Source organism: Canis aureus, chromosome 4, assembly GCF_053574225.1.
Source record: "Canis aureus isolate CA01 chromosome 4, VMU_Caureus_v.1.0, whole genome shotgun sequence".
Classification (NCBI taxonomy): Eukaryota; Metazoa; Chordata; class Mammalia; order Carnivora; family Canidae; genus Canis; species Canis aureus.
Window position 1 is genome coordinate 41,967,686 of NC_135614.1, and position 24,190 is coordinate 41,991,875.

The 24,190-nt window shown below is 50.4% G+C and overlaps 1 protein-coding gene across 2 annotated transcripts in view; it reads left to right on the forward strand.

Moving 5' to 3' along the window:
* The window catches only part of STK10 (serine/threonine kinase 10), a 112,353-nt gene that overhangs the window by 52,820 nt on the left and 35,343 nt on the right, over positions 1–24,190 (forward strand). For both annotated transcript variants that reach the window (XM_077895538.1, XM_077895537.1), the window contains exons 3-7: positions 486–534; positions 5,500–5,649; positions 17,393–17,465; positions 18,457–18,651; positions 19,229–19,310. In XM_077895538.1, coding sequence (XP_077751664.1) covers positions 486–534; positions 5,500–5,649; positions 17,393–17,465; positions 18,457–18,651; positions 19,229–19,310 — 549 coding nt within the window. The remainder of the gene's footprint in view (positions 1–485; positions 535–5,499; positions 5,650–17,392; positions 17,466–18,456; positions 18,652–19,228; positions 19,311–24,190) is intronic.

Sequence of the window (24,190 nt, forward strand, 5' to 3'; positions counted from 1 at the left end):
ACCTGAGCTGGTCTTCGAGCCCCGATGTTCTGGTGTTCCAAGCCAGCAAGGGCCCTGGCCTCTAGAAGGTGGAGAGAGGCAAGGGATGGGTGCTGGGATTCTGTGAGGGCTTGGCCGGCATGTATGTGGGCAGAGGTGTCCTCTGGGACTCCTGGCTGTGGAGCCGAGGACGTGGGGCAGCTGGCAGCTGGGGCGCAGGAGGAGGGTGCAGGGCCTGGTGGAAAAGGCGATTTGTGGCAGCTGTGGGTTTCCATGGCAACTTTTTTTCCCCCTGAAAAATACCCGGTAAACCCTCTAGATTTTAGGGCACCCTATGAGGTTTGGGGTCAGATTGGGGTCATGCAGACTGGACAGGCCCTGGGACGGGAGGAGGAGAGGCCTGGGAGCAAGGGCATTGGGTGCTGGCAGATCCTGCTGGACCAGGGCCAGGTCCCGGCTGTGCACCCCTCCCTGCTCATTATTACTTTGCCTTTTGTTTTCTGTAGATCATGATCGAGTTCTGTCCTGGAGGAGCTGTGGACGCCATCATGCTGGGTGAGTCTTCCTAGATCCAGTGTGGTGGTGCTCGGGTGGGCTCTAGAACCCTGGTCTAGGACTGGGTCACTCCCCTGCCCCAGCAACTCACATGGCCTCTTGGAGTATCTTCATTCTGTCCCCTTTCAGGAGCAGGGGTTGGTTTCTTGGAGAGAATGTAGGGCTCTCATTGCAAAACCAGCGCTTCCTGTTCTAAAAGCCATGTGTCCTTGAGCTGGTCACTCGCCCCCTCAAGCTTTGTTGGCCATGAGAAGGGTGATGCTTCCTTTGCCCCACCCGACAGCACCCTTAGGAGGTGAAAGACTTCCCCTGAGGGAAGTTCTTTGAAAAGCGGGGATCCCCACCCATTTTGTAAGAGCTTAATGGGGGTGTTGTCAGATTTTCATACCCCAGACAAGCTTGAACAGTAAAAAAATTCATTTCTGTGAATATTTTGTCAATAGTCCCTGTATGCCAGAGATGGTGGTGGGTGCTTTCACATATTTTACCTGAGTGTTTCTGTTTTATTTTTGGCCAGACTGACACTTAGAAGGGTTAAGGAGGTGGCCCAGAGTCCCCAGCAGGACTGAGATGGGAGCCTGGGTCTTGTGGGCATGGTACGCACTGAGGGGAGGCCGAGGGGCCAGGGCCCCAGAACATGGAGAGGCAGGCCCACGATTGTGGGGTGGCTCAGCAGAGGGGAGGTTTTTGGGGTAATGTAGAACCACTCAGCCACTCTTTTATTGTGAGGAAGGTATTTTCCCCCTGAGTTTAACTCAGGAATGTCCTGAATTTATGGCAGCCCTTTCCAGAGCTATAGAAATGCTGGCCTTCCTTGCAGAGACCCTTCCCACTCCCAGAGTTCTCAGATGGGGAAATGGCAGTAAGTAGCTAGACATGAGTACTTATGACATGGCCCTTGGGTGTTCTTCCTCTCAGCTGAGACTGCCTTTGAAGAGTTTCATTATTCTGTGCAGAATTTAACAAGATAATAATGGTGGTCTTGTATGAGTTGAGACTCTCTAGCTTTTAAGGCAAAGACTGTTTAAATTGGTTTAGAGGAGAAAAAGGTGGGAGATGTAGGAGGGGGAATTTTTTGCACAAATAACTAAAAAGTTCAAGGGTGACCGGCTTCAGGCACAGCTTGGTCTAGGAATTTTGTTTTGTTTTGTTTTAAGTTTTCATAAGAACTTGGTTTCCTTCTTTCAGCTCTTGGCCCCACTTTCCTCTGTGTTGGTCTCATTCTCATGCTGGATTTCTGTTCATGGTGACAAGGTGGCTATAGGAGCTCCAGCAATATTTGTATTCCAAACAGCAGGATAGAAGAAGAGAGGGTAGGATCACTCCAAAAATCCACACCCCATTTCCACTTTTTATTTTTATTATTTTATTATTATTTTTAAAAGGTTTTATATTTTTATTTATGAGAGACAGAGAGAGACCGAGACATAGACAGGGAGAAGCAGGCTCCCTGCGGGGAACCCGATGCAGGACTCGATCCCAGGGCCCCTGGATCACACTGTGAGCTGAAGGCAGGTGCTCAACTGCTGAACCAGTCAGGTGCCCCCAATTCCATTTTTTAAAGGAGCTGTTAGAGAATCCCCACATGACACTTTCATTTACACCTCATTGGCGTGATTGTAATACCACAGAGCTGGAAGAGAGACTGGGAAATGCGGTCTTCTACCTGGGTGGCTGTATGTTTAGATACTAAAAAAGAAGGGGAGAATGGGAGCCACCTACCAGCGTCTGCCTCTCCAGGTGTGCAGCTTGGATCAATGAGGTCTGGGGTAGAATGTCAGAGATGGAAGAGGCATTTACACATACCAGGTCCTTGACCTCATTCATACCTGGGGCAGGAGCCTGGGCTGTGGCTCAGCCTGCAGGCAGACTCACTTTCTGGCTCCTTGTCTCACTGCTCCAACCCCACCTGGTTTTCTCCCTGTTGGTGACAGCAGTTAAAGGAAAATTGCCGTCAGCATTCTGGAAATCCAGGTGGGAGAAGAGAAGGTGGGATGTGGAGACCTGACAAGGTGAGACCCGGCCGTGGGTGCAGCTGTGTGCTGAGGGGTGCACTTTCCCATAGATGCCTGCCCTGCATAGAGGGACTTTCTGCCCTTAGTGTCTCCCCATCGCCCTATGGAGTCATGTAGAGTGACGAGGCTGGGCTTGGGGTCCAAGAGACCTCTGAGGGCTGCCCTAGGTTCCTCTGTGTGGTGGGGCGCTGGGCTGGCCCCTTTGCGAGATGAGGGGAATATGCAGGGCACTTCACTGTATGGCCCCTCTAGTTAGTTAACTAACACCCGGTGTTTGCTCTGATCCGGGTTGGCCTTGCCTTGCCGGTTGGCTCTCAGCCCTCCTGCGGAGGAGAAGGGGTGGGGTGGAGCTGGCTGCAGTTTCAAACAGGCGAAGGAGTCATCTGCGATGTTGCAGATTTTTTTAATATGAGGAAAATATTCATGTATTGCTGTGTAATCAAAAATTAATCTTAAGAATTTATCATACTGTACGATTCCAATTATATGACATTCTAGAAAAGGCTAGATGATGGGGCCAGAAATCAAAGGAATGACAGCTTAGGGGCTGGTGATGGGGGTGAAATGTTGATCACACACAGATTTGGGGCAGTGAAGGAAACATTCTCTATCTGAATCATGGTGGCAGTTATGTGACTATATACGTTTGTCTAAATTCATAGAATTGTAATCTAAACAAAAATGAATCTTACTGTTGACAAATTCTAGGACTTAAAAAGGTCTGTTTGCCTTATTGCGTTATTGTGAAGATTAAATGAAAGAATGCATCCAAGTCCCTAACTCCATGCCCGGTACATTGGTAAAGGCTCAGAAAATGGTGACCGTGAGACCTTCATTGTCGTCATCATCACAGCTTGGCTTATTTTGGTTTCATTTATGTAGAGAAATCAGACACGAGCAAGGCCCAGTTGGCCATTCAAAAAAATTACTGCAGATAATCCAGCATAATTTCAGGGCCAGCATAACAATAATGACCTTTCATTGGCTCTCCTTCGTGCTGAGGAGTCAGCATACTTTATGGCTGGAGTCCTGCCTACGTCACTTCTCATCATCCCATTTTATGGATTAGGAGATGAAGGCATAGACCGAAGGAGCACCTTTGAGAAACCTCATAGCTAATGAGGGGCAGTGCCTCAGTTCGGGCCCAGTCTGGGTGGTCCTATGTCCCCCTCCCCCAGCTCTGAGCCTGTCTGTGGTCTGGGGGGGACTTGGGGGTTAGGGATGAGGTCTCAGGGAGCCTCAGGTCACAGGAGGTCACAGAAACCCTTTGAGGGTTTCTGGCCAGGCATGGCGAAGGGAGACAGATGGGAGAGTGCTGCCCTGGTCTGAGGGAGGCCTGGCAGCAGTGCCCTGGCTGGCCAGCCCCAGAGCCTGCGGCATGAGGACCCAGCAGGCAGGGCAGTGGGGGGCTCACTTCAGCGTAGGTGGCTTGGTGGCACCAAGAACTAAATAATACGATGGCCGGTGGGTCAGTGAGCATATGATGTTGGCCTTGAATCTTCTCATGCCCTCCCTCCCTCTGCACCCACTCAGCCCCACATTGTCGTTCCCACCTCCCTAAGCCGCTGAGTCGGAGATGCTTCCTCTTGGAAGCCTTGGCTAGACCACCACAACGGCCCCTCACTGAGATCCCTGCCTGCTCTTGCTCCCTGCAAGCTCTTCACTTATCCCACTGGGGAGAACTTTTTATTTATTTTATTTTACTATTATTATTTTAAAAAATTTATATAGTTACTCATGAGAGACACACAGAGAGAGGCAAAGACATAGGCAGAGGGAGAAGCTGGCTCCCCGTGGGGAGCCTGATGTGGGACTCGATCCCAGGATCCCAGGATCATGGCCTGAGCCGAAGGTAGACATGCTCAACCACTGAGCCACCCAGGTGCCCCTAAATGCAAAAATCAGATTGTCTCTGCCTGCTGAGAGCCTGTCCTGGACTGCCCATTGCCTTTCAGATAAAGTGTGACCTTCACAGCTAGCCTGTAGGGTCCTGCACAATCAGGCTCTTCCAACCTCTGGCCTTGATTCATTTTCCCCTCATCCTTCCCCTTCCATCAAAAAGGGTCCTTTGCACATGCTGTGCCCTCCCTGTGTGGGATACTCCTCTTTGTATTCTACACCTGCTCAGAGAAGGGCCCCGCCATCTCTAAGCAAACACTGGTGGTAGCAGTGCGTGTGTGTCTCCCAGCCAGCACACGAGAGGCCCCAGGTGTCAGCCTTCCCACGAGCCCTTCACCTTCCGGCACCTTCACATCTCCAGCACCACCACCGGCCAGTACACATTTCTTCAACACCAGCCCAAGTCAGCCTCCAGACCTCTGCTTCTGCTGCTTCCTTGACCTGGAATGCCCTGGCCCCACCTTTTCGCCTCTCAAACACCTGTTCTTCCTACAAGACACAGCTTGAATGTGCTCGCTTCTGGGCAGGCTTCTAATTCCCACACAGAAGGGATTACTGCCCATCCTGCCCGGCCCCAGCCCCCATCCCAGTCCCCCTCTGTCCAGGCATGGCTCATCGTTTCCATGCCCCTCTCTGTGTCCCTGCACCAAGCGTGGAGTTTGACATGGAGTAAGTGTCACTCATTGCCTGCTTGCAGGGTGGATCTTTGCCTCTTAGAAGGGTTTTCTTTATGAACTTGCTCTCTGAAGCGGGCTGGCTGGCTTGAATCTCAGATCTGTGAATTGCTACCTGTGTGACCTTGAGCAAGTGTATTGACCTCTCTCGGAGCCCTGGCTGCTTCATCTGTCAACTAAGATAATTGTGCCTACTCTGTAGTGTTACTACGAGGACAAAATAGGTAACACGAAGGGCTTAGAAGTGAACTTGTACGTGGTGAGTGGTCACTGACATCGGGGGCTCTTGTATCTCTGGCAGCTGGCTGAGCCCGGCATTCAACCTGCCTGCAGAGACCTTGTGCTGAACTGACGGTTCACTTCCCCTCTGTTTCCAGAGCTAGACAGAGGCCTCACTGAGCCCCAGATTCAGGTGGTTTGCCGCCAGATGCTGGAAGCCCTCCACTTTCTGCATGGCAAGAAGATAATCCACCGAGATCTGAAAGCTGGCAACGTGCTGATGACCCTGGAGGGAGACATCAGGCTGGGTAAGAGCCGTCTGTGGGTGAGGATGGGTGGGCAGAGCCTGGCAATGCCTACCCTGTGGTGCCTACCTGGGGATATCAGCCTGGTCTCAGCGGCGGGGTGTGGGGCACGTGTGTAGAGTCCTGACTCCCATGTGGCCCAGGGTGTCCGTGGTCTTCACTTACCTGCTCTGGGCCACAGAACTCAGACCGTTCCTAGTGGCTCAGTCTAACCTACTGGTTCTCAACTGAGGAGGACTTTGTCCCCCCAGGGACATTTGGCAATGTCTAGAGCCATCTTTGGTTATCACAACATGGGGGCAGGGGAGACTCCTGGCATCTGGTGTGTGGAGGCGAGGAATGCTCAGCATCCTGCAGCACACAGGACAGCCACTTGGGATGATGTGATCCTGTGCCTCTGGGGCTGCTGGTGTGCTGTGGGAGGTGCTGCTCTGACCCTTTTGCTGTTGCTTCTAATAGAGAAGATTTGAGTGAGAGGGACAGAAGGACAAGGCCGCCTCTGTTCGCAGATAGAATACATCAGACATATATGTATTTAAACAAATCTTTTTTTTTTTAAACCTTTTTAAAAAAAATTGCATTTATTTATTCACAAGAGACACAGAGAGAGGCAGAGATGTAGGCAGAGGGAGAGGCAGGCTCCCTGCGGGGACCCTGATGCAGAACTCGATTCCAGGACCCCGGGATCACACCTTGAGCAGAAGGCAGATGTTAACCACTGAGCCACCCAGGCATCACTGAACAAACCTTTTTAGTTTTCATGTCTCTTCTCTCTTTGTACTTTTTAAAAAATTGTGGTAAAATATATGTAACATAAAATTTATCATCCTAACTTTGAAGTATACTGTTTTGAAGTACACAGTTCAGTGGCATTAAGTACATTCGTGTTGTTGGGCAACCATCACCACCATCCATCTCCAGAAACTATTCTGTTATCCCAAACTGAAACACCATCTCCATTAAACACTAACCCTCATCCGAGCCCCAGCCCCTGGTAACCTTTGTGTCTGGCATATTTCACTCAGCCTAGTGTCCTTAAGGTTCATCCATGTTGTAACAGGTGTCAGAATTTCCTTATGTTTTTAATATATGTATATTTTTTTTGACCAAAGTAACACATACACACTTCCTCTGCTCCAGCCACCTTGTTTCCCCATCCATTTCCAGTGATGACACTTTCAGGTCTTGTCACATTTGCTCCTACGTTGATAAATAATATGCTTATAACGCTATTTCTTAAGTAACGATTTTTATTCTTGGATGAAAAGATAATACATGCTTATTATACATAATTTACATAGTACAGGAGGGCTTGGACAGGAAAGCCAAGAGGTACCTTCAATCTCATTATCTGGATGTTGACACTGGTTGTGATCCCAGATAAGGTCTGCATGCGTCTCTGCCAAAAGAAGGACATACGGACAGGTGTTGGGGAGTGGTACTGATGACAGAGAGATTGTACTCTCTTGTTTACCACTTTGACTGCATTCCATTGTTTTCTAGTAACTTCTTCCTGGTAGCAAAATCATTCATTCATCTGTACCCCTCTACCTCCCTCAACCCTGTCCTTTGAAGATAGGAGTGTCACTATTGTAGTTCCTCTCACAGAACCTTCGTAACTTTAAGGAACATTTGAATTATGTCCACAAGAAACTGCACCAGCGTTCAGTCCATGTGATGGAGAACTGCAGGGATAGGCATGAGGGTTGGGACAGAATGGTACAGTGCAATCAAGGACATCTTCTACTGCAGGAGGGCAGCTCCCAGCATCCTTGCTTTGAGGGCTATGAGGCTCAGACAGGATGGAGACCTGCCGTGGGTCACAGCTGAGCAAGGATAGAGCCAGAGCTGACCCCAGGGCCACTGGCTCACTTCTCAGGGCCTCATCCATATCACTGCACTCACTTCCATGTGTGCTATGAACTGATGAGAGTGGGGCTGGGCCTTACAAAATGTATACAAGACTGGTAGGTTCTCAGATTTAGTGCCTTTTAATCCTCTGAAGGACTCCTAATACTCAGATTGCTGGATACAACCCCAGGGTTTCTGTCTGGGATGGGGCCCAAGAACTTGCATTTCTTTTCTTTCTTTTTTTTTTTTTTAAAGAGAAAGAAAGAACATGCCGGGGAAGGGGCTAAGGGAGAGAATCTTCAAGCAGACTCCCTGCTGAGGGTGGAGCCAGATGGAGGGCTCCTTCCCACAACCCATGAGATTATGACCTGAGCTGAAACCAGAAGTTGGACGCTCAACTGACTGAGCCACCCAGGTGTCCCAGAACTTGCATTTCTAGTAAGCTCCCACTTGTAACTGCAGATGGGGGACCACACTTTGATAACCACTACTTTTAACCCTCACTATCCAAAGTGTGGTTGGTGGCAGCATCAGCATTACCTGGGAGCTTGTTAGAAATGCTGTGTTGTCCAGAAGGTAGGATTCGTTCTATCTTGAAAACAGCAGTATGACCAAGTTTCTCATATTAGGTACCAGCGGGGTCACTTTCTGTTCTACGTCCCAAAGACCAGAATCCCTGATTCTTGCGGGTCTGTGCCTTCTGGGGTTCAGCTCACATCCCTGTGACTGTTCCTCCTCCTTGTTCCTTCTTTTACCTGCGATGGTTAAGAGCATGTAGTCAGAGAGTCTTGAGTTCAAATCCCAAGTCAGCCTCTAGTCCTGTGACCTTGGAAAAGTCAGTTAACTATGCTGCTTTTCCATTCCCTCACCTGTAAAATGAGAATGATAATAAAACATCTGTCAGAGGGTTGTGAGACCAGTTACAAGGAGGTGTATGTGTAGTAAGCTCTCTGTAAAGGCCAGCTGTAATTACTGTTGTTTCTGTGTGCCAGGCCCTGTCTGTGCTGAGCAGGGAAGAGAATGAGAGAGCCTCGTCCTTCTCCTGCTCCTGCAGAGTTCCGGCAGAGGGGAGCCATCAGGGCTGGGGAGGGAGCCAGTGCTAGGGTAGGCAGTGTACAGAGAGGGGTGATCTGTTCCCCCACCTGGGTGTGGTGGAGGTTTGGGTTGAGAAGAGGCTTTGGTGGGAGGGTAGTCTGAGCTGCGTTGTGAAAGGTAGATAAATATTTGCCAGGTAAGCCAGACTGGGCAGGGCAATGCAGGCAGAGGGAGCCTAGTGGGCAGGAGCATGGAGGTGAGGAACAGTGGGGTATTTTGGGGGGACGGATAATAAAAAATAACGTACATTTACTGGGTTTATGAAGCACCCACTAGATGGCAGACATTAGAAGGAGGCATTTTCTGGATATCTCATTTAATCGGCTCTCCCTGGGGTATTGGGTGGGGATGTGGGGAGGGGAGGGACTATATGAACACAGACGGGGACACTGAATTCAGACCATGAGGGAGGAGAAGTAGCAGGATGCCAACTCGGGTCTTCCTGACTCCACAGCCGCCAGTGGATGGGCTCATTCAGGGTAGAGTGTGGGTGGCCAGGGAGGGGCCAGGTTGGGGAGTGCCTTTGGCTTTAGGCTCAGGGAGTATGTGTGTGGGGGGGGCACAGAAGAGAATCCCTTGTGCTCTGGGGAATTCAAGGGAAACCTTCAGCTGAGCCTTCAAGAGCATATCACTTGGGGGAGGCAGAAGCCAGCAAACCTGGGTCAGGACCAGGCTGCTAGAGCCCGGAAGCCCTGCTGGGGGTGGGGATGGAGGGAGGGCCCTAGCAGCCTCAGGCTGAGGTGTCTCCATCAGGTTCTCATTTCCCATTGCCATCTCCCCCTCCACCCCCCTGAGTCTGGAGGGCGCTGACATGCTGAGCTGACTCCAGAATCTCACTCAGAGCCTAGCAGAGGGTGGGATGCAAGCAGATGGGTGCATCAGATTTCCAAATGACTTGGCATATGCAGTTGAGAAAACCAGGAAGCCAATTAAAAAGGAAAAAAGTTCAAAGAGAGTTGAGTGTGAATATTTACACAATTTCACTGAGCCCTGGGAGCTGTGGTGTGCATGCCTGCTGAGGCTTGTTGTTGTTTTGTAAAATCCTCCTTCCCCCTTGGGCCTGGAATCTGCAGCCTGGAGGAATAGTGCAGGAGGCTTGGGAGAAAGGGTGGCAGCTTGTCTCTTCCTAGTTTCTTGGGACTGTCTTGGGCCCCTGAGGCCCCTGCCCCCCACCATATCCTTATATAACTCAAGGATGCAAAAGAGAATTGTGTAGCAGATCTTTCTCCCAAGCAAGGGCATCACCTTATTGGAGACCATGTCTGCGCTCTCACCGGAGTGGAAATAGAATGAGAAGCAGCAGGATGAGCTGAACAAAGCGTGGGCTCTAGACACAGACATGCCTGGTTCAAATCCAGCCTCTGCCACTTTGAGCTGGAGAAGCGTAACTATCCAAACCTCGGTTCCTTTATCAATGGCAATGGGTATAACCATAGACCCGACCTCACAGGGCTATTGTGACCAGTAGGGTGAAGTGTACAAAATACTGTCACAGGGAGACTCAGCATTACATCCCCCACTGCTATGAGACACTTTGCTTCTTCCTTGTGTTAAATATTTACTTCTGTCAAGGATATCAGACTTCCCTGAAATTCATTTGATAGTGGCCCAGTAAAGCAGAAGTTCTAGCGCTGAGTGGATGTGAAGCAATTCTTGGTGCCTGGTGAGAATCCATTGGTGCAGAGAGAGAAAGGAAGTGGGGTGTGGACTTGGAGTCCGAAGAACTGCATTCTTGTCCTGGATCTGCCGCTTCACATTGGAAGACCTTGGACAAGTCACCTAACCCTTTGGAGCTTTAGCTTTTCAACTTGGGTGTGGCAATAGTTTCTATCTCACAGAATTCGTGTGACAAGTGAGACAGTGCATGCAAAGCATCTGTAGGTGCCTAGCACATCAGAGAGGCCAGTGAATGTTAGGTTTCTTTCTTGGGTCTAGGAATGTCTCGGAAAAGCTGCTATGAGACAATGTTCTCTGTTCTCTGAAGAATCTGTGTTCTTTCCCCAGCAGTGCTTCTCTGAAGATGGGGGGTAATTTTACTTTAGGGGTCTTTCAAGTTCTTTTTTTTTTTTTTTTTTTGGAAGATTTTACTTATTAATTTGAGGGAGAGACAGAGATAGTGACAGGGGTAGCATAGTGATAGAGAGCAAGAATGGAGAGGAAAGAGAGAAGAAAGCTCCCTGCACAGACACTGGGCTCAATCCCAGGACCCTGGGATCATGACCTGAGCTGAAGGCAGATGCTTAACCCATTGAGCCACTGAGGCGTCCCATGGGGGTTTTTCAAGTTCTAAGAAGAAGTCTGAATTGGCCTAAAAATAAAAAATGCCCAGCACAGAGCTTGGTGTACAGCTGGTGCTCAAATCACTAGTACCTTCCAGCATTGCCATTACTTTATCATTTTATGATTACTATGGTATTCCCAATTCTCAAAGTCCACTTGATGCACAGGAAGCCTTGCAAGTGGGCTTGGCAGGAACCAGACCATGTTGTTTGACTCCCAACCCAGAATTCCTGTGTGCTGCTGCCAGCAGGTTGGTGTCCTGGCTCTTTCACTATGGCTACCATGTACTGAGCCAGGGTTTGATATGTAGAAATTCATTTAGTCCTTGAAGGCCACTGATACCATTTTATAGAGGAGGTATCTGTCTTTTTTTTTTTTTTTTTAATAAAAGACTTAACCCCAAATCATCCAGCCAGTAAGAGGCACATCTGGGGTTCAAACCAGTGCCTCTGGCTTCAGAGCCCACATGCTTAACCACTACCCTATTTTACTCTTGGTGACCATTGATAAGAACCAGTCTCCTGTGATTTAAGGCAGATAGGAAAATGTGTGTATTCGGCATATGGAACTGCAATAGAGAAGAGAGACAGCTGGGCGTCCACGGCAATGGGACCCAGGAACACAAATGCTGCCGAGACTCTCTGGTCTGCCTTTCTGTGCGTGTTGGCCAGGCTCTCAGACCAGCCCCCTCCTGCATTAATTTCCCCAGCATCACCTATCTCAGGAAGATTGGAACCTCCCCATTCAGATCTTGGAGTCTGTAATCCCAGGGAAGGGCTCTGTTTGGCCTAGCTTGGCAGGTGGTGCAGACCCCTGGACCAATCAGCGAGATCTGGTAAGGACCTGCTTCTCTGATTGGCCCTGCTGTGGCAGTCTCTGAGGAGGAAGGTGGGGTCAGGTAGCCAGATGGACGTATTGCCTACCTTGTCCCCCTCCTTCTTTCCGAGGAGCAGTGTGCTGGGACGGGTCAGAAAGTGAGAAGATTTGCACTGTCCTGAAAAACATGTTGTTTTCTACAGCCTGTCGGAGGCAAGAAAAAAGTTCTGAATATGTGATAGAGGTTAAGGGAGAAAAAACAGAAAGAGACAGAGTGGCGTAGGAGAGGGGAGAGAGTCAGTGAAGGCAGTGGGGCCAGGAGGCTGCAGGTGGATGAGGATGAGCGGAAAACCAGGTTCTCTGAACAAAAGAAAATGAACCTAGAAACAGAGAAGTAGAGCAGTTGGCTCTGCCTCACAGTTGGCTAGATGATATGATGCTTGTTCAACAGGTGAGACTGAGGCTCAGAAACATGAAGCAGTTGGTCTCAGATCACAGAATCTTCTACTTTGCCTGCCAGGTACCGTTTCCATGACACTCCTGGGAAGGCAGATCGCCCTGGTAATTGAGAGAAGCCACTTGGGGGCCCTTGGTGGAGCCTCCCTCTTAGTGAGCTGGCATTGTAATCCAGAGGAAGAGGGCCCATGGGGTTCCGGGGCTGGGGGTCAGAGTCTTTCGCCTTCTCATCCCCATCTCCATGTCAGCAGGTCCCACAGCTTCTCTAGTTTTGTCCCCATGGGTACCATTAGGTGTATGGTGTATGGCTGGTGTTGGTCCATAGGGCCACTGCTGGCATTTTAGATGAGAGTGTTGTTTTTTTATTTAAGATTTTATTTATTTATTCATGAGAGATTGAGAGAGAGAGAGGCGGAGACATAGGCAGAGGGAGAAGCAGGCTCCATGCAAGGAGCCTGACATAGGACTCAATCCCAGACCCTGGGATCATGCCCTGAGCCGAAGGCAGACACTCAACCGCTGAGCCACCCAGGTGTCCCAAGACAGTTTTTGCCTTAGGAAGTGCAGTGCCTCTGGCTCTCCCCTACTAAATGGGAGGAGTACTCCTCTTCGTGATAACAACCAGACTGTCCCCATTCACTTTCAAACACATCCTGAAACACAGGGCACCACCCCTGGTTGAGGACCACCTAGAATTCAGACCTAGAATTCCAGGGTAAGCCTGCCCCACGCTGGCCTGTACACTCATTGGCCTGGGGTAGAGGGTCCAGGAGGGGGGGCAGTATAGAAGTCTTACTGGACAGTGGTTTGCGTTTAACTAGCCTGCCATTATTTGGGAAAATGTCCTCTTATCCTAGATTCTTTTGGTTGTTTACAGTTAAGGGGACAGATGAGAGATTTTGTTCAATATCTTCATGCATTCTAAGTTCATAGCCCTGTGTATATGTATAACATATAATTGTTCTTATATATGTAATTTTTTGATTATGAGTAACATATGGTATTTACACACACATAGGAAAATGTGTACAACGATACTTATTGCAACAATATTTATAAGAGCAAGAAATGAGAAATAATCCAATTTACTCCAGAAGAGGTTTAATTAAATAACTTATGGTACTATCATACGATGGAATCTTCTTCAGCGATTGAAAATTAAATTGTAGAAAATGTGTAATCTTTTATAAAAATGTATATATATACATGAAGGGACAAAACCAAGCTGCATCATAACAAGTTTAATCTGATTTTATTTTTAAAAACTTTTTATTTACACATGTACTTTTTTTTAAAGATTTTATTTATTCATGAGAGACACACAGAGAGAGAGAAGCAGAGACACAGGCAGAGGGAGAAGCAGGCCCCATGCAGGGAGCCCGACGTGGGACTCAATCCCAGGACTCCAGGATCACGCCCTGGGCCAAAGGCAGGCGCTGAACTGCTGAGCCACCTGGGCTGCCCTTACACATGCACTTTTTATTTGTATAAATAAATCTGGAGCCAACTTATAAATGTTTATCTCTGCCAGGATTATGGAGATTTTCTAATATGTAAATGTTCGAACTTTTGATAAGCAGCATTGCCTTGGTAATAATAAGAAAATATATATATGTGAGTATATAAATAGATACAGTAATATAGACAGTCTGGAATAAGACCCACTACTAAGGAAACAAAAGTCACTCCGAATGTACCCCGTGGGCCTCCTCTCATGTTTTTCTGTGCACAGAAAGGTAGGACCATGTAGGGGGGTAAAGAGCCCAGACTTAGTGTCATGTCTGTCCTTAGAGCTAGGTGACTGTCCACAAGTTCCTTAATGTCTCTAAGTGTCAGCCTTTTCATCTGTAAAAGGGGGGTAATTTCCCTGCCACTAAGGGTCATGGCTATAAATGATATGGATAGGGATATACATGCAGATGATATGCAGAGGAAGATCTGAGTGACACGTGGACGTCTGTACAGTGCTGTACACCTGGTAAGTTCTCAGCGAATATTAGCGTTAGAACTGTTGGTTGAGGGCAGCCCCGGTGGCGCAGCGGCTTAGCACCGCCTGCAGCCCAGGGCGTGATCCTGAAGACCCTGGATCTAGTCCCACATCGGGCTCTCCGTATGATGCCTGCTTCTCCCTCTGCCTGTGTCTCTGCCTCTCCCTCTGTCTCTATGAATAAATTAAAAAAAAAAAAAAAAAGAACTGTTGGATGAGTGCGTGCAGTGTTTCAGGGTTTTGTTAATAATGGTGTGCCCTTTATCCAATGTGTGCAGCTCACACCCCCGGCAAGTGTGCAGTGCTCTCACCACATCCTGGCTCCCACTGGGTTTTACTCAAAAAGCAAGAACAAAAACTGACAAACCTCAAAAACTTTGCCACATGCATTTCAGCTTTTTAAACCAGAAAGGCAGTACATACTCTTTATCAAAGTGTCTAAAGTTAAAAAAAATGTAAGTTCCTCTTGGCGTGCCCACCAAAATGCTGCTTCTGGGGAGGTGATTACTATTAAGCTTGATGTGTAAGCTCGCAGACCCTGTTCTCTGTGTGTGGGTGTATCTGTCTGCACAGTATGTGTTTGTCATTCTTTTAAAATACAACTGGGATTGTGCTATACCTTCTATTATGTGTCGATCAGTCAGCAATGTTGCTGACTGTTCAGGGCAACATGTTGTGGACAAAATCCCAAGTTAGTACTTACAAATGCAACTTTATTCTTTTTAAGGGCTGCCTATTAATTCCTGGCTGGACGGTGCCATAATTTAACCGTTTGCCAGCTAAGCTTTAGCAACAACTTGGCGGCTTCCAATTTTTTATTCCTTCAAATAATGCTTTTGTAAGCTTCCAAATGTGGTATAATGTGGTTTGGAGGGTTTATTTCTAGGAAGAGAGTTGCTGTCAAATGTATTTCTTAAAACCCAGAGTTATTTTTTCCTAGACACAAAAGGTAGTCTAGCACAGTCTGGCCGTCCATTTATTTAGTTGCTCATTTGGGAATACTCCTTCATATGCCAGATGTGGTGCCAGGGGCACCACGGTGGATGAAACAGAATTGGACTCTTGTCTTATGGAAATGATAATTTATGAAACAGAATCCCCACCTGCCTACTGCCCTGTTTCTGATTGTTGTTGTCAAATGGTAGACGGAGAGAGGAGTATTTTTATTAGAGGAGACTGCCTGGGGAAAAATCCCCTTTGAATTGTCCGAGGTCCACCTCCTAAACTCCATTCAGGAAGCCTGAGGTCCCTGGGCTGCGGGGAGGGCCTGTCCAGGGCCGTCTTATGAGGCAGAAGAGGGAAGTAGCAGCTATATCCAAAAGACTGGCTGGCTTCTTGCCTAAGGGAGGGCCCTGGGGACCAACTGTGTGTCATTGTGAAAGTTGGTGGTTTCTGTTTTTCCTCTTTCTTCTTAGGCAGGGACTGGAGACTCTGGTGGGGAGTGGTGGCTGTGTCTCCCTCCTGGAAGCCTCAGGCTGGGTTTGAGGGACATTCACTGTTGTTCCCAAAAGATACCTAGGGTGATACGCCAGCTATTATTGGTGTTTGCGGGGGAGATGGGCCCTAGGAGGCCCCCATAGGAAGGAGGTGAGTCAGGCTCTCATTCTTCCCTGGGGAGCCCACAGGGGTGGCGACTTGACCTGGTATACCGGGTAGTCAGCAGCACAGCCAGGTTCTCATCTGGCCTTCCTGGTTTTGTAAACCTTCCCCTCCTCGCCTGGTGCAGCTGTAGGCCCCTCCCTGGGCTAGACTGTCCCCCTAGGCCTGTCATCAGCTGACAGCAGCTACTATTTAGTTAGCTGAGATTGGGTTCTAGTCTCTGAGACCACTTCCAGGAACCTCAGCTGTGCCCCAGCCTAAAATTCTCCTGGCTTACGTGTGCCCCCATGGACAGAGCATTTCCCAGAAGTAGGGCTTGGAGCAGAGTGCTTTATGTGTTCCATTTAATCCTCATGGCAACCCTGCAAGGTAGTTCTACTAGTATCACCACCCCTGTGTCACAGATGGGGACGATGAGGGTCAGAGGTTTGCTAATTGTCTTGAGCCCTGTCTGTCTCCCACCTTATCTGCCTCTACCTCCCTTCCCTATAGTCACGTTATCCTGCCCCTCCCTGGCCCTTCAGCCAGTTTGTTATTCCTGTCTGGAAATATCTTCCTCCAGGTCTTGACCTCTTGTCTAAAACAGCTGCCCATCCACCCAGCACCCACCATGAATCACATGGAGGTTGTTGAAGGCCTGTTTTCATTGCTAGAATAATAAGCCACATGAGGATAAAGATTCTGGTTCAGCTCTGTTCCTAGAACAGTGCCTAGCACATAATAGATGTTCAATTAATATGGTCAAATGAATGAATAGCCTGGGGACCCTCAGCTGTGCTTCCTCCAAGCACTGCCTCCCTCTCTCCCTGACTCTCCTATCCCTTGTGCTCCCGTCTTTCCACCCTGTGAATATACACTTACTGGTATTTGATTGCTGTCTGCTTCTACCACTAAACTTTGAGCTGCCCGAGGGGAAGGACTTAGTTTGCTTGATTCGCTCCTGGCTAATGTCTGGCTCCAGATGGCACCCCAATGAATAGGTGCATAAACCAGTGAAATGAAAGAATTGGGACTGGAGCCAGTTCTCTGGTGTTTAGGCCCATGCTCTTAGCATTATGCTCCTTCCTGGTTTGAAATTGTGGGTCTGATTCAAGCTGTACAAGACAGCAGTTATGTGGCTGTGGTTCAGACCAGTTCATTTCAAGAGCTAGACAGAGGGTTCTGGGGTGGCTGGCAGTTAGGACAACTTTGCATCTTCTCTTTGGATTTAACATCACTAGTCTGCTTTTAAGGTGTTGCTTTGTCTGAATTTATTTATTTTTTAAAGATTTTATTTATTTTAGAGAGAGAGAGCGAGAGAGAGCACTTGAGCAGGGGGAGGGCCATAAGGAGAGGGAGAGAGATCATCTCAAGCAGATTGCACTGAGCATGGAGCCCAATGCAAGCCTCGATCTCACAACCTAGAGATCATGACCTGAGTCGAAACCAAGAGTCAAGACACTCACCCAACTGAGCCACCCAATTTATATTCTCAATTTATACTCTCATTAGCAGGAAGGAAAAGTGCATGGCTCTATATATCCTTACAATAGTAGATACAGAAATTTGCTAGATAGGCAGTGGCATCTGTTAATTGATTTGGAACGTTTGTCTCTGAGTTCACACACCCCAGGGCTGTGGGTGGAGGAATGTCCATCGAATACTCTGATTTTTGTCTTGCAGCTGACTTTGGTGTGTCTGCCAAGAATCTGAAAACTCTGCAGAAACGAGATTCCTTCATAGGAACGCCTTACTGGTGAGTTGTGCAGTTTCTGGAAAGGGAATGGTGAACTGAGGTCCATGCTCAGACTCCCCAAGGTGACTGCTGGCTGCTGTAGAGGAGAGAGGACAGCGGCCAGGGCTCCAGAGTCAGGCTGCTGGGTCTGAGCCCAGGCCACACCATTCACGAGTGCCGTGTGACCTTGGCTAAGTTGCTTTAGCTTTCCCATGCCTCAGTTTCCTCCTCTATGAAATCTGGGTTCACGGGTTGTTGTGAAGATTGAACAGGGTGATGAGTATGGTGCTCCATTAAGAGCACCTACATGGGAACCCCTAGAAAATGGTTCAATTCTTGATTAATTCAACAAGTACAGATTGAATGGGAGTCCCTGGCTTGGGACTGTGAAGATGAACAGGTCCAATTCCTATTCTCCCACGAATTTTCTCTGGACTTCTCTAGTCCATTATATTTCCTTCTTTTCCAAAACTATTACTTAAAAAAAAATCCACAGAAACACTCTGAGTTTCACACCTAATTACTTTCTGTTTTTCACATGCATTACTTCTCACTTGGGAGTTAGGCTCCCTTCTTGCTTGCTTATTACTCACCCTTTCTTTCTCTCTCTCTGCCCTTTTACTCCTCTTTTCCCTGTTCTCTCCCATCCCTTCTCTCTGTGCTGTTGTATTCTCTCTGCCCGCCCCCTCGTGCCCCCGCCCAGGTGGTTCCTGGCACCTTCCCCTCTGCCCCACCCACCCCGGCCCCAGGACTCTGTGTTCTGGATTGTTGCTGCCATCTTGTGGCAGGCCTCGGGAACTGCAGCAGGACGCGGCGCCGAGCCCCTCTGAAGGCGTCTTTCTGAGTGAAGACGGTCATGAGGAAGACAGTGGGATGGACGCTAATGCGCATCGTGGTTCGGGAGTGCTGCCAAGCCTCTGACATTGGCTTGTGGTGGCCCCTACCCTGAGTCCCTGAGAAGTGCCTGCGGAGGCCGGGTTCTTAGCCCTGTGTTGTCGCTTGGTTGGTTCAGGATGGCCCCTGAGGTGGTGATGTGTGAGACCATGAAGGACACCCCGTACGACTACAAAGCCGACATCTGGTCCCTGGGCATCACTCTGATTGAGATGGCCCAGATCGAGCCCCCGCATCATGAGCTCAACCCCATGCGGGTCCTGCTCAAGATTGCCAAGTCGGAGCCCCCGACTCTGCTCACGCCTTCCAAGTGGTAAGGAGCAAGGCTGCCTGAGGGCGCTTGCCGCATGGCCAGCGGGCCTGGGACTCGGGGCGGGTGGGGTTGGATGGGTGCAGCGCCAGGGTGCTCCTGTCCCTGCCAGGCCCCAGAGTTGGGGAGCGGTCAGGGCCTGGAGGTCTCCGGGGCTTTCTGCTCTGCCTGGACCCTCCGTGCCTTTTTCTGTCCTCTGTGCCCTTGGCATTGGGCTGTCCGTCAAAGAGACAGTGATCAATAAGCCGGATCCCCCCGGCAGCCACGTGGCACAACCCTGGGCTGGGAATGGGGCTCACACTGAAACCCCACCACTTCCGTGCTTTGCTGTGTGGCCTCAGGCAAGTCCCCGCTCCTCTGATTTCCACATCCTCATCTGTACAGTGATGCTCATGATGAGAAGGTCATCTCGAAAGCCCCCCCATCTCCACTTTAGCTCCTGCAGGTGCCCTTCGTCCTTTGAGGGCTGTGTTTGGGAAGCGCATGCCTCCTGGGAGAGTAGAGCCTGTGAGTCGAGAATATTCTCAGTTCTTGCCCTATTCCAAGCTAACTGCTGCCACCTGTACCGTGCCCCCTCCAGGTCCATGGAGTTCCGTGACTTCCTGAAGACCGCTCTGGATAAGAACCCGGAGACCCGGCCCAGCGCTGCACAGCTCCTGGAGGTAAGTGCCCTCCCGGGTGGGGGGTTCGGGGGGCGGAGGGCTGCCTGCCCTCTGTCCTGCCCTTCCTTTGCGGGTGGAAGATGGCGAGCTCACCGGTGACTTGGAAGCTGGGTGTGCTCCTTCTCAGCCCAGGCGACGACCAGAACAACCATTCTTTCATCAGCTGCTGCTCCCTGGGCACCTCCTGAATGCCTGCTCTCGTTCTGGGAGGGCTATGGTGAAGGCAGCTCCCCCACAGTCTGTCCTCACTTCTGTTCTAGTGGGGGAGACAGGGCATGAACATCTGGCAGACAGGTGCACATGGCAGGGGAGACAAGGGCTACAAGGAAAAAGAAAATAAAGCCTAACCCTAACCCCTGCGGCGGCTGGCTCCCCTGTGGAAGGGGGGCATGGAAGGGCTTTGTGTGGGAAGACACCCAGAGGAGGCCAGGGGGCTGGGCAAGTGTGCTGTGGAGCCGAGGCACCAGCCTGGCCTGCGAGTGTGATTGGGAGGAATGAGGAGGCTAGGGTGTGGACCCAGGAGTGAGGGCAGAGATCAGAGAGGTGTAGGGTGTGTGCACGCCCAGTGTGGATGGCTCACCAAGAGGACACATACCACATGATACACTCTCTACTCTGAGACTTTGCAGCAGGACACAGATTCCAGAAAGAAAGCGGATGCTCAGTGTGAACTATATTGTCTGTGCAAACAGTCAAGGCAGAGTGAGCCACTCTTGTCCGTTTGTGGCGGATCCCTACCCAGACCCGGGTTTCCAGAGGCCAGCTAAGGGCCAGTGGTGGAAGCAGGCTTTTCAAAGTGGGGCAGGCAGGCTGCTGTGCTCACTCTTTTCTGCACAAAGGGCCAGGATGTGTAGGGTCATGCAGGGTCTCGAAGCCCAGACCAGGACTTGAGCTTTCCCTTATGTGTGGTGGGGTACCTCTGAGCGTTTGGATGGGGGAGACCGCATCTGACTTACACTTACAAGGGCCCTTCTGGGTACTGTGTGAGGAATCTCTGGCCTTAACGTAGAGAAGGGAATGATGGTTTCCTTGAACATTTTTGAAATATTGGAGGTAGCTAGGAGCTGCCCTTTGCCCAGGCTGGTGCCTTGTGTTTTGAAAGTGGTGCACACCACCTGCCCAGCTGTCCTCAGATCTGCCTATCACTGTCCCCATGCCATCACTGCTGGTGGGAGAAAGGAGGAGGGGCTTCTCCTCCACGCCTTGCCCACTGTGATCCTTCCACATATGTGACTCGCAACCTCTGTTGTGTGTCGGGAGGAAAGGAAGAAGAGGCCACACCAAGCACAGAGTCTTTGTGGTCAGCTGCTTTTCCTGTGTACCTACTATGGGCCAAGCACCGGGCCCATTTTTGACATTCCAGGCTACAGTGCATCCCTCGGGTGTGCAACACAGTGATGAGGTGTGTGGACTGCGGTTGTAAAGTTGTAAAGTCCTGGGTTCAAATCCCAGCTCTACCACTTCTTGGCTGTGAGACCCTGGGAGATTGGCTTAACTTCTCTGTGACTCAGTTCTTGCTCTGAAATGGGGGTAATGGCAATGCCCTCCCCCCCCCTTTAACAGGGTAGCTGTGAGGGTTAAATACAAAGATACAAGATACTGTAGTGCCCACAGCTTAACCTCTGTGGCTGTGCTCAGGGAATGATGCATTGAATTGCAAATGCCTGGAGGATCAGAGGCCTCATTTTCTGGGCATTTCTGGTGTCTGGTGGGGAAGCCAGAGGTGGGGTGGGCGTCACTGTCAGATGCAGAAGCTCCAAGCCACCTGGGGCCAATTGTTCCTGTAAGCAGGCACCTCCTGGCCTGCTACATCCGGCCTCTAGGACATTCAGGACATTCCACCAGGAAGAGACCAGCTGTCCTCCATCCCCACATGGCAGCCCTGGAGCCTCAGCTTGGGCCAGGAATTTTTGTTACATAGTTGGAAAAAATGTCCTGCCAGAGGATGCTTAGTGTGAGACAAAGGGTTGCAGAAGAAAGGAGAGATCCCTGGAGATAAAGAAATGGCCTTCCCAGGCTTAGGCTGCTAGCAGCTTTGTCCTCGGGCCTCTTTATTTCTGGGTTGGGGAGAGGGTGGAGCATGGCTTGCTTGAGCTGGCCTGGCTTTGAGTGACAGGGAGGGGCCTCCGGAGCTTGACTTCATGTCTCCTGCAGAGCTGTTCATGCCCCTGGTTTCTTTCTTTCTTTCTTTTTTTTTTTTTTTTAAGATTTTACTTATTCATGAGACACACAGAGAGAGGCAGAGGCACAGGCAGAGGGAGAAGAAGGCTCCCTGTGGGGATCCCCATGTGGGACTTGATCCCAGGACCCTGGGATCATGCCCTGAGCCAAAGGCAGACGTTCAGCTGCTGAGCCACCCAGGTGTCCCAATGCCACTGGTTTCTGCTGCTTCTGGGAGGTTCCTCCTGCCCCCCCCCCATCGCCCCTTGCCTTGAGTTGACTGTGCCCACACTGTTTTCTGGTTCACCCCCTCACTTGCACAGAGATTCTTGGGGACTGTGTCATGTAGTGATTAGTGACCCAGGCTCTGCAGTCAGGCTGGACCACCTGGAATAGGAGCAGTTCTCACTCCGTGCCTCAGTTTCCTCACCTGTGAGCTGTGGATAGTGCTCGCCTAACGCAGTTGAGTGAGGGAATGAGACTCCGTGCGCACGGTTTTTATCGCAATGGCTGTCACATCGGGCGTTCTGTGTACGCTTGTTGAGTTGTTCGCAAACCTGCCACACAGTGTCCCAGCCTTGGTGTCAGGGTCGCCCGTGACTTCCGCTCTTGGACGCGGTGGCTGGCTCTGGCCCCTGTGCTCGCCCCGCGGGCCGCAGGCACAGCAGCGACAGTGGCTCCGCTCCCTTACACCGCCAGCGCTTGGCTTCGGGCCCCCGCAGCCTCCCCGGCGTCTCCCCTTCTCACCGGCTCCTCTTTTCCCGCCTCTGGTCACCCTGGAAGCGCCCCAGGGTTTTCTGCCCGTCTCCGCTCAGCTCCAGGGTCCCACCTGGTTTTCAGTGACTGCCCCCACTTGCCCCAGGGCCTGCATCCAGCCGATGACTCTCTACCCTGTGTGGACGCCCACACCGCGTGCCCTCAGCCTTTTCTTGCACACTCTGTGTCCGTTCTATCAGGAAAGCCTCCAACTCTGCCCTCAGAACATGCCCTGAAGCCCACCACTTCTCACCATTTCCATTGGTTGGAAATGGGCTGCCACCATTGCTCTTGCTTGCATTATTACTGCCTCACCGGTCCTGTCCTCCTTAAGTCTCTTCTCAGCACAGCAGCCAGAGGGAAACCTTAAAATGTACCTCAGCTCCTGTCCCTTCCTGGTCCAGAGCCCGTGAATGGCTCCGCTCTCACTCAGGCTGCACTCCAGTCTCCGTGACCTGCAGGGTTCCATGTCATCTGCCCACTGCATCTTAACCCCTCACTGCGTGCCAGCCACTCTGACCTCCTTGCTGTGTCTCAGAAATGCCAGGCAGACATCTGCTCCAGGGCCTTTGCACAGCTCTTCGTACTGCCTGTAATGTTTTTTCCTCCATGATTGACTTTCTTCTTTAAGTCATTGTTTATCTCAGTGAGGCCTCCACCAACCACCCTATTTTAAACTGGAAACCTGCCACCCCCACCCCCAACATAGTCCTAGTTCTCCTTTCCCTGCCCTACTTTTGGTTTTTCCATGGTTTACTTGTTTATTAAGTTGATTGCTAATCTCCCTGATGAGCACTTCAGCTCCCTGAGGACAGCAGTCTTTGTTTTGTTCACTGATGTGTCCCAAGCATCCAGAACAGTGTCTGGTATGTAGAGGGCCCTCGACAAGTATTTGTTAATATTTTTACTTAACTGTAGCGTAACCCTTTCTCCATGCCAGGAATTACTCTAAATGTTTAGCAGATGTTAACTGATTTAATCGTCAGAATAACCCTAGGAAGTAGGTATTATTCACATTTGCATCAAACAGATGATAAAACTGAGGCACAGAGAGGTTAGGCAGCCTGCACAAGGTGACACAGCTTGAAAGAGAGCTGGGATTGTGATCCTGGTTGTCTCACTGCAGAGCCCTTCTCCTGACCACTCTGGTAAGCCTCCTCTCTGAATGAATGAAGGGGAGAAAGAAGGGATGAGAAAGAGACAGTTAGATGGGAGGGAGGGGGGAATTGGACAGCTGCTGAGAAGTCAAACCTTAAAAGTGGTATCAGGCATTTTCTAAAGCCAGCCTGGGAGTTTGGACCCCCTGGCTGGTGGTTTCTAAGCACATAGAGGACAACTAGGCTCGTTCTTGGAAAGGATGTCTATGTAGAGGCAGGAGGGGTCCCGGCCAGAGGGAGGTGCCAGTGGGTGAGCTGCGTGGCATCGTGGGGTTCCCTGCAGAGATGGCATAGACCAGCTGTGCCTCTTCCTTAAGGAGCAGATGGCTGAGCTCCCCTCTGATTGGGGCCTCCTGCAGGGGAGCTGAGCACCTTTCTAGGGACCCAGGTGCCCAACCGGCCTGTCCCCACGCGGGCACACAGTGCCCTTCCTGCCCAGGAGGCCCTGCCCTCCTTGCAGCGGGCTTTGTCTCTCTCCTGGGCCTTGGCAGTTTGGGGTTAGGGAGTTACCTTCTTTGGACACATCCCTGGAGGTGGTGTCGCTGAGGCAGTGAGGGGGGTGGTCTGTGCTTTCCGTGCCCTCAAGCAGCCACGGAGGGCCTGCCTTGTCCACCGTGCCTGCCTGTGGGATCCTGGGATTGGCATCCAGGGAAGCTGCCCGGCTTACCTGCTCCTTTGGCAAAGGGTTTTCTTCCCCATGGCGTGCCCTTACTAAGGACCCTGAGGTGCTCATGGCAGGTGGGGGACAGACGGTCCGGCCTCAAGAAAACAAGACTCCTGGCTGTGCTGTAAAACCACTAATTTGGT